This window comes from Myotis lucifugus, unplaced genomic scaffold (genome assembly GCF_000147115.1).
Source record: "Myotis lucifugus unplaced genomic scaffold, Myoluc2.0 scaffold_5459, whole genome shotgun sequence".
Taxonomy (NCBI): Eukaryota; Metazoa; Chordata; class Mammalia; order Chiroptera; family Vespertilionidae; genus Myotis; species Myotis lucifugus.
The window spans coordinates 1-9,410 of NW_005876507.1; the positions used below are offsets into that span (position 1 = coordinate 1).

The window sequence follows — 9,410 nt, forward strand, 5'->3', positions numbered from 1 at the left end:
AAGATTCCACAAGAGAACAAAAAATGATTTCATATAGAAATCTGTATTTTTTCATATAGAAATCTGTAGTTCCTAAATTTTCCTGTATTCAACACTGAAACAAATTCTGTCACAAGTTTTACCTGAACCATCAGCTTTGACGTACATCTCTGCTGTCTGTTTCAAGATCTGGTATGTCACTTCATATTGTTCAAAGAACTTGCTATTTTCTATAAAAGTCTAGAAAAGGAGGAATAGTTAGAAGATAACAAATACTGGCTTAGGTGGAAATGACAAACCCAACTTTCTTCAGTATGGGAATATGCTCCCCCAATTTACCAACCTCCTTCTTCCTAAAAATATCAAATCAATTCAACTGCCATAAATAACTTAATTATTCTGAGAATATAAAGTATTTCCACACTTTGAATTCTAACTCACCCCTAGACTGAGAAAATGTTCTATTTCCTCTCTACCCAAGGGTTTGTTTTTAGATGTTTCTTCAGGGGACCTGAGGCTAACATTTAGAAAGCACTAAATTTAGAAGAACATCATCGAGTGCCCCACTGGGGTGTAGCAGTGAAATTCTGTTGCTTTTTGAACCATAATTCTGGTGAATGATTGCTCCAAGGAACTTCAGATTATAAATAAATGGCACATTGCATACTTCCCTTAAAATAAAGAATAAGTACAAAAATGTTTATAAGTAGAAAAATGTTTAATAATCTCACATTCCACCCATGTTATCCATGATCTCCAATTTCTATTTCTTAGTATAAAAATTACAGATAAGGCATGCCTATGTCAGTATGTAATTTACATGTGTAATAGAGTTGCTATCAGCAAATGGATAATATAAAATTGAGAACACACAACAAATCCTTAGGTAAGTTTTACAACAGTTAACTCCCATAAATATGAAATAGCTCCTGTTTCAAAGATTATTCCTACTTCTCCAAAGTAGGAAATTGATGTAATTACAGGTAACAACATATCACCAAAAGCTCTTTAAATTCTCTTAACAGCACAATTAGGTCGTATGATTGGAACTCACTGAAATACTTGATGTCATTATAATAAAATGCAAAATTAACCTTCAAAAACCAGCTGAAGTCCTCAATAGTAGGCTGATGGATGCTTAATAAGAAGATGCAAAATGCTTGTGTGCAGGTGCAAAACTACTCAGACAGCAATTGCATAGTCATCCCTAGATTTTATTGATAAACATTTATCATATTTCATCGTAACATTTAAAAATTACCTGTATAATACGTTTCATATCATCTTATGTGTAAAAGCATTTACTTACATATTAACTGTTCTCCAGGGAAATGGTAAAGAGAGCAAGCTGTGAGTTGCTTAGAATGAGGGGCCCTATGATGAATACTTTATTCAATAATTTTAATAGGCTTCATTATTTTTGTGTGAGAATAAAGTAATTCCACAATAGTCTGGTTGACTCGTTAGTTAGCCTGATATGCTACTTTTTTAACCTCTCCCTGCCCCGCAACTGGAGAAAAAGTAATTTACTGTAATTTACATTTTTAGTAACTTAATCAAGTAAGCAAGTCATGATTTGATTTTTTTTAAAGGAAAATTACACCTAATCTTCAAGACACTGTAAGAAATTGAAAAGATAAATATCTCTGGGAAAGTTTTAAAAACAGCTTTTAGTTTGGGCAAAAACTTCAAGAAGCTAATGGGAAAATTGTTCCAAGTGCCAAAGAAATGGGAAATCGTGCCTCTACTGGACAGAAAGACTTAATTAGGCTTTTGCTGGAGCAGTTTACAAACAAATTGAAAATGAAGAAGAGAGAAAAGTTTTTTCTAGTTTCATTTCTGGTCAAAGGGGGGGGGGGAGGGAGAAAAGGGAATGTTTTAAGAATATTATTAATACTGTAGAGTTTTATTAAAGTTTTTTTCAGCTCCCATGAGGAAAGCTAAACAATTTTTAGAGGACAATGCTTTCTTTGTTATTTTACTTTTGAATTGTTTCATTTATCTTGATTCTTTTTTCTGGATATTTAGTAAATCCACTTTTTAATATGAATTATTTCGTCTGTTAGGATTACTTTAGCAGGAAGAGTGCCAAACCTTTTTACTGTGAGCTATCTAGAGACAATCTCTCAGATTTTGCAAAAGTAAACACAAATGCGTGTTTAAAATAATAGCAACAGGATTCCTGTATTTCTTTCAAAATAAGGTTTACATTTGGATGTCAAGTTGAACAAATAAGCCGCATTAGTCAGTAGACATTTAAAGAAAAATAAGATACCTCTTTGTGCCACTAAAATCAAAGTCTTAGTGGAAAAGACTGTATTTCTACTCTCACACAAGATAAATATAGGTATAAGAAATAAAAGGCTCATCAATTTCACTCAAAGGGAGCTAAGCCAGATAATTTAAGACTTTAAAAATCAATTCTGAGGAGTGGTTTCATCAGAATTGTCTATGTACATTAATAAAATAATCATAAACAATAAAATAAATGTTCATGTTATTTATGTTGCATTCACATAGTCCAAAGTTCCAAGAGCTCTTCTTTTATTTTATGTGAAAGAACAAAATTTATCCTATTTTTTCCAGAGTAAAAGTGAAGCATGTGTTATTCTAAGTGGTACATATTAAGACCAATTCTGAGAGCAAGAACCAAATCGGTCATCTTCTGATTTTCATTATATTATGTAATCTTTTATCAGTAGCCTAAATTATTCAACAAGCATTTGTGAAGTATTTTCCTGGAATATATTAAGTACTTACCAGCTGCAGGCCATGTACCTTGTACAAGAAGTAATAGAAAGCACATTCTCTAATTTTCTAACCTTTAAAAAAAGTATCTTTTTTTTAGATGAGTAAGATTGAATTGAGTCTGTTTCTGTTGTTTGTTCTTTTATTCTGTTCTTTAGATTCTGCATATAAGTGAAATCATGTGGTATTTGTCTTTCTCTGTCTGACTTATATTACTTAGCATAGTATCCGCTAAATCCATCCATGCCGTTGCAAATGGTAAGAGTTCATTCTTTTTTATGGCCATGTGATATTCCATTATGTATTTGCAACACAACTTTTTATTTACTTATCTATTGATGGGCACTTGGGTTGTTTCCATATCTTGGTTAATGTAAATAATGCAATGAACATTTATATGCAGAATCTAAAGAACAAAATATAAATGAACAAACAAAACAAAAACAGACTCAATAGAAAGTGATGGTTGCCAGAGAACAAGGTGGTTGAGAGACTGGGTGAAAAAAGTGAAGGGATTAAGAAGTACAAATTAGGCCCAGCCAGCGTGGCTCAGGGGTTGAGCATTGACCTATGAACCAGGAGGTCATGGTTCAATTCCCAGTCAGGGCACATGCCCAGATTGAGGGCTAGATCGCCGGTGTGGGGTGTGCCCAATTTAATTGAAAAATAAATTGTTTTTTTTAAATGTATTTTTTTAAAATATATTTTATTGATTTTTTACAGAGAGGAAGGGAGAGAGATAGAGAGTTAGAAACATCGATGAAAGAGAAACATCGATCAGCTGCCTCCTGCACATCTCCTACTGGGGATGTGCCTGCAACCCAGGTACATGCCCTTGACCGGAATCGAACCTAGGACCTTTCAGTCCGCAGGCCGACGCTCTATCCACTGAGCCAAACCGGTTTCGGCGAAAAATAAATTTTTAAAAGATTTAATTGAGAATTCAGACTAAGGCAAAGATAATTATGGAAATTTTACATCCTGGATATTATTTTGGTTATTAGGTGATACTGCAGCATATGGTTCACTACAGTAAATTATTTTTAGAAAACAAGGAAAGGATTATATTTGAGAACCTGATTTCTAATTTTACTTGAAAGTCTTTATACTCTTTGAAATAGTCTGTTTTAAAGAGAGTGATTTTCCTCCAAACTCCAAAAGGATAAGAGAGTGTCTGTGGGGTGTCAGATAGAAGTAAAACAGTGTGTGTCAGTCTTTGTTCCTTAGAACATTCCTATTATTATTATTTTTATTATTATCATCATTATTAAACTAGAGGCCTGGTGCATGGATTCATGCACGGTGGGGTCCCTCAGCCTGGCATGTGCCCTCTTGCAATCCAGGACCCCTCGAGGGATTTTGGACTGCTGGTTTTGGCCTGATCCCCTCAGGTCAGGCCAAGGGACCCCACCGGTGCACAAATCCATGCACTGGCCCTCTAGTATGTATATAAGATCTTTGGTTAATCTCTTCCCGCCCTCCCCCCTACCCTCTGAGATTCATCAGTCAGTTCCCTGTTTCCATGCCTTTGTGTTGAGTGTCTGCCCCCTGGTGGTCAGTGCGCATCATAGCTACCAGTCAAACGGTCAAACGATTGCTTAGGCTTTTGTATATATAGATTTAGGAAAAAGTGAGTCTTCTAGAATCAAGCTATTTATAAAGTGACATGGTAGTAAGGACCTAGGCATGCTTCAACACCTTTCTGTGTGACTGGTGGCCAAGCTTCCCTAAGGTCCCCCGTCTGACCTCACCCTGCCCTAAATCCATGTTGCCTATAACAGAAATAGTAGGAACTATCAGGCTACAGTATGAAAGTGAAAATATTGTCAATATGGACCAATACTAAATGGAACTAATATTTATGTGAGTTACAATTCTTTAGTTCTTTCAGCTATAAGAAATCATTTTGATGATTTGGTCTATTAAAGTTAAAAATTATTTTCTCACAGACAATTTTGTTAGTAAAGTTTACTGCTTAAGCACAAGGGCTTTTGAGTAGGAAAGAGATGGATTCAAATCCTGACTCCACTCCTTACCAACTAGGCCACCGGAGCATGTGACTTAAGCGTGCCGTCTTTGTTTCCTTGGTGAAACAAAATGAAAACCCTTGGCAAATGACAAATTTTCAGTCTTCCAAAGTTATTCAAACTGTTAAAAAATACTGTAAAACCCTTTTTGGGAAATAGTATGAGTGATAAATAGGTCTTTTCACAGGGCATAAGAATATCAGGACATGTTCATTGAAACCTGCTATGTTTGTAGAGTAACTAGCAATTTTACAAATGACTGACTTAGAAAGCAGTTCAAAATGAGCTGTATGGTGAACTTTATGGACTGGCAGAAAATACTGCTTTTTTTTTAAATCATTGGTAACAACTCTCCACTCACAAACCTTTTACTTGAGGAAGTCAAAGAGAATTACTAACATCGTTGTGTTGAACATTAACCTGGTGCAACACTCCTATTAGGCATTTCAATCTGACTGGTCGTCCTTAAATAGCTGGAAAAAGACGAATCCTGAATAATTACCTACTGAGTCCAGAGTGTATCATTTATATGACTAAACCCAAATACATAAATACATATCTGTATTTAATATTTAAAAGTCTGATGTAAGGGGGGGATGAGGACACATTTGTAATACCTTAACCAATAAAGAAATTTTTAAAAAAAGTCTGATGTAAGTACTTGCAGTTAAAAAATATAGATTTTTGTATTGCTTTTCAAAATAATTAAAAATGAATAAGGGAACATACAACAGAGTTCACATTTTGACAATTATTTCTGAGACAATAAATTAAATCAAAAGAAATATTTTACCACAAACCTGTTAAACCTTTTCCTCCCTAAATGCATGTTGTTCATATATCACTTAGAAAATGAAATTGAAATGTAGCAAAATATTTTATGGTTCTAGGATGCTTCTTCAATAAAGACATGGTTTCAACAAGTATCAATCATGTCAATTACACAGTTATTGTGACTGGTAGGTAAAATATGGGCCTACATTTTGAATTTATTATTTAGAATTTGTGATAAACATCAATGGAACAAGTCAGAACTGAGATGTTCTATTAACATTTCTTTCGTGAGAAAATTTGTATTTTTAATAAATTTGGGGGGTGGGTGTTTAAGAGAAATAAGCTGCCTTTGATAATTATAATTCTCTAATTACATGTAAATGGAAACTCCTAGTTATAGAACAACCTAATACCTTCATTAGTACAGAACTACTATTCTATCTAAATAACCTAAAATATGAGATAATCTTTACTGATAACCCAAAATATGAGATAATCTTTAAAAATTAAATTGGTACCGAGATTTACAATTTTTTACTTTTCCTAGGTGCACATAAGAAGCAAAAATGCTCAGGGAATAACCATAAAAAAGACATGCTGGACCTAATCTAAAAAAAAAAATGTTTACAGCAATTGAGAATTGTTCTCCAAGACTGGGTTTTAGAAGACAAGAAGATAACCTCTAAGTATGTTCACTCTGTTTCAATGGTGAGCTCACAGTCAAAGTCATGGGTATACAATGCAAAAACTTTTCTTTTTTTAAGCAATAAAGTCAGTCACAATGGTTCAATATGGTTAATGCAGCAAAATCTTTTATATCTCTGAAGACTACAGGTGTATATTTCAGATGGCAATGAATAGCTCACAGACTTCTATAGAGCCCCTTTCACACACTGGAACCCTTCATGTTTCAACCCAAGATGAAGTCATCAGCTACACTGGCCGGTACTCAATGGGACATCCCCGGCCCTCTGATTCCGCTACCCCAGCCCCGGGGACACTTACGATGTAGTTCTGCAGCAGCAGCTCCACCGAGTCTCTCCTCCCGTATTTGATGATCCAAGACTTCAGCTTCGACTCTGCAAGAACCAGCAGTGAGAGCAGACGGTACTTTAATTCTAGAAATTCCATTTTCATTAAGTGCAGTTCTGATGTGGAGGAAACGAAATGAAACCTAGAAATAAAACAAGGAGAATGCACAGAATGTCACTAAGTAACAGAGCGGGGCTTACTTAACCTGTCACAGTCCATGAGGAACCTAATGCAGGCACCAGGTCTTCTAAACTCTGGCTGATCGATCACTATCTGGAGATCAGATTCCCTTTTCTGGCTCTGGGTTTAAAGGCGAATCGGGATTGAGTGAAGCCTTTGATATAGCTCCTTCCCCTGCCAGCATCTCTCATCTGTTTCTTTTATACACTGTTCTTGCAATATTACATAATGTTCCTCACAGCCCTGAATAAAAATACAGCCTCTGAAGAAACCAGTTCTGTGATTTCCAGGCTCTGAACACAAGCAGGTTAACTCTTTAATTAATGCTATGTTAGCATGCTGGCATGCTTAAGCATATGTTATGCGAGTCCAATTTTACTCTACCAAATGTAAGCCTTTCTGAACAAGAAAATACAAATGCATAAAAAAAGGAAAAGCGATGAAAAAGCATTCACCGAGCATTTTACAAAGAGGCTTCATCTAAGACATCTGCTTACCTCTCGGCCATGTCCTCTAACTGGTCAGGTGGCACTGGGATGCCGTTGACCGACCGGGTCCGGTAGATTTCATGGAAGGCTCTTTTGTGGGCATCTGTGTTTTGAAGCAGATCCTAAGATACGATTTAAGAAAAAAATAATAAAAAAATGAGGCAACATGTTCACAGGAGGCTAAGAAGCATAATTTGCAGCCTGCACCGATGAGTCAATGTGTTCGACAATTTGATGCTGTTGCCACATCCACATGCGGCCCGGCGCCTGTCACAGGCTTTCCCTCGCACAGGAGCCCGTGCTGGTCTGCAAGGCCCCGGCTAGCGCTGCATCTAACGATCATGGCATCTTTTAAACACACATGCCACTCGCACAGCAATGCATTCACACGTTTTAAAGGTACATGATCCAAAGGAAAAAGGCATGATTGCCACACACAGTGATTTGGTGGTATTTTCCTCCTCCCTGGAATTTTTAGATATGCTGGTTTTTAAAAGCTTAACACTAAGCACAACTAATTTAACCCTTTAATGGCAAAAAATATTAGACGCTATGGTTTTTTTTATTTTGAATGCATGCAAGCTATCATAAAGTGATATTTGCTTGCCATCTAAAGTAAGTCGACTATATTACAACATTTTATGAAAATACCCTTATGGTTGGAAGATTTCAAATAAGCACAGGGAATTTCCCGTAGATATCACATGTTAAGTTTATAAGTATTCTATGCAGACTGTATAGAACTCCATAATTTGAGTAATTTATTTAGATTAATTTGAATCTCCCTTGATTTGTTTTCTGAGGTTTTCACTGTCAACAGACTTATTTATATAAAGATTTACATGAATTTCACAATTTCTAGTCAATTGTAAAGAAAGACAGAGGTGAACAATTTCATGCCATATATTCTAGAGCCTAGTTTATTTCTCAATAGCAGAATAAATACTCAACAGCTGTCACTCACTGAAAAGTAAGACACCTTAGTCCACCAGAGTGATATGTTTAAGTGAATATTGTTTCTCCCACATCAGGATTTAGTGGATTAATTGGAGAAAACAGAAGCAAAAAAAGAGCCTAAAGCCTTATGAGAAACACTTGATGGGAGGAAAGAATGAAAGGCTCTCATGCTCTAAATTAAAATGTTTGAAGTCATATGTGTTTGTTGACATACATGACATTAATTTTGGGGCAGGATATTAATGTTTACATTGTAGAAAAAAGCCAGGGGCAAACTATTTCTATCCTGACATATCTACGTTTTAACCTGCTTTGAGTCTGTAGGTAACTGCACAGATACTCACACATCTCTCTTGCCCAGAAAGAGGTCAGTACGTGCGGCCCAAGCTGGTCCAGAGGACAGAGGACTGTCCCAGAGCAGCTACTGCTGTATTTCAGTCACTCTGTACCTCCCTTCTGTGATCCAGACACATTTCTGTCAAATCTGTTTTATCATTTCTCTGTCTGAACTGATGAGAATTCCATTTCCCAGTTACTCAGTCCCCAAATTGGTGCCATGTCTGACTCCCCTTCCTTCATAATCAATATTTAGTGCTGAAAATCTTCTTTGCTCTGACCTAAAATTTTATTCAGAATCTGACCATTTCTCACCATCTCCACGACGACCACCCTGGTTCTGGTGACTCTATTTGGATTATTGAAACTGGTTAAGTGGCTCCTACCCTTTAACCCAATCTATTCTCACAAAGCAGCCAGGGCGATACCATTAAAAAAGTGGTAATAATTGCCCTGGCTGGTGTGGCTCAATTGGTTGGGCATCATCCTGTGTACACCATGAGCTTGCCGGTTCAATGACTAATTGATGTTACGCTCTCACATCTCTCTCTCTCTCTCTCTCTCTCTCTCTCTCTCTCTCTCTCCCTCTCTCTCTCTCTCCATTTCCCTTTCTCTCTAAAAATAAATAAACTATTAAAATATTTTTAAAAAATTGATAATATTATTCCTCTGGTAAGAAAGTGGATGGGTAAAGGTGTTTAGGATATGACAGAGAAAACCAACAATGTCAAAGGTGCAATTAAGGAGAGAGAGAAGGTGCAAAGAAACAGTATGGAGAAACATAGGGGCTTAACTGTGGGCACAGAAAAGATTAGCAAAAAATAGAAGAGACAATTTTGAACAATTTCCTGATAATAATTTTGAAAAGTTAAATGGCACAAATTCTTAG

The 9,410-nt window shown here is 36.1% G+C and overlaps 1 protein-coding gene across 1 annotated transcript; it reads right to left on the reverse strand.

Moving 5' to 3' along the window:
• Positions 1 to 122: 122 nt before the first annotated feature.
• Positions 123 to 7,350, reverse strand: LOC102430315 (nesprin-1-like; the record flags this gene model as incomplete). The annotated part of the gene is made up of 3 exons (XM_014450959.2): positions 123 to 219; positions 6,534 to 6,702; positions 7,238 to 7,350. Coding segments are annotated over 3 exons (379 nt in total), but the record flags the coding sequence as incomplete, so codon positions are not given.
• Between the last annotated feature and the right edge of the window lie 2,060 nt (positions 7,351 to 9,410).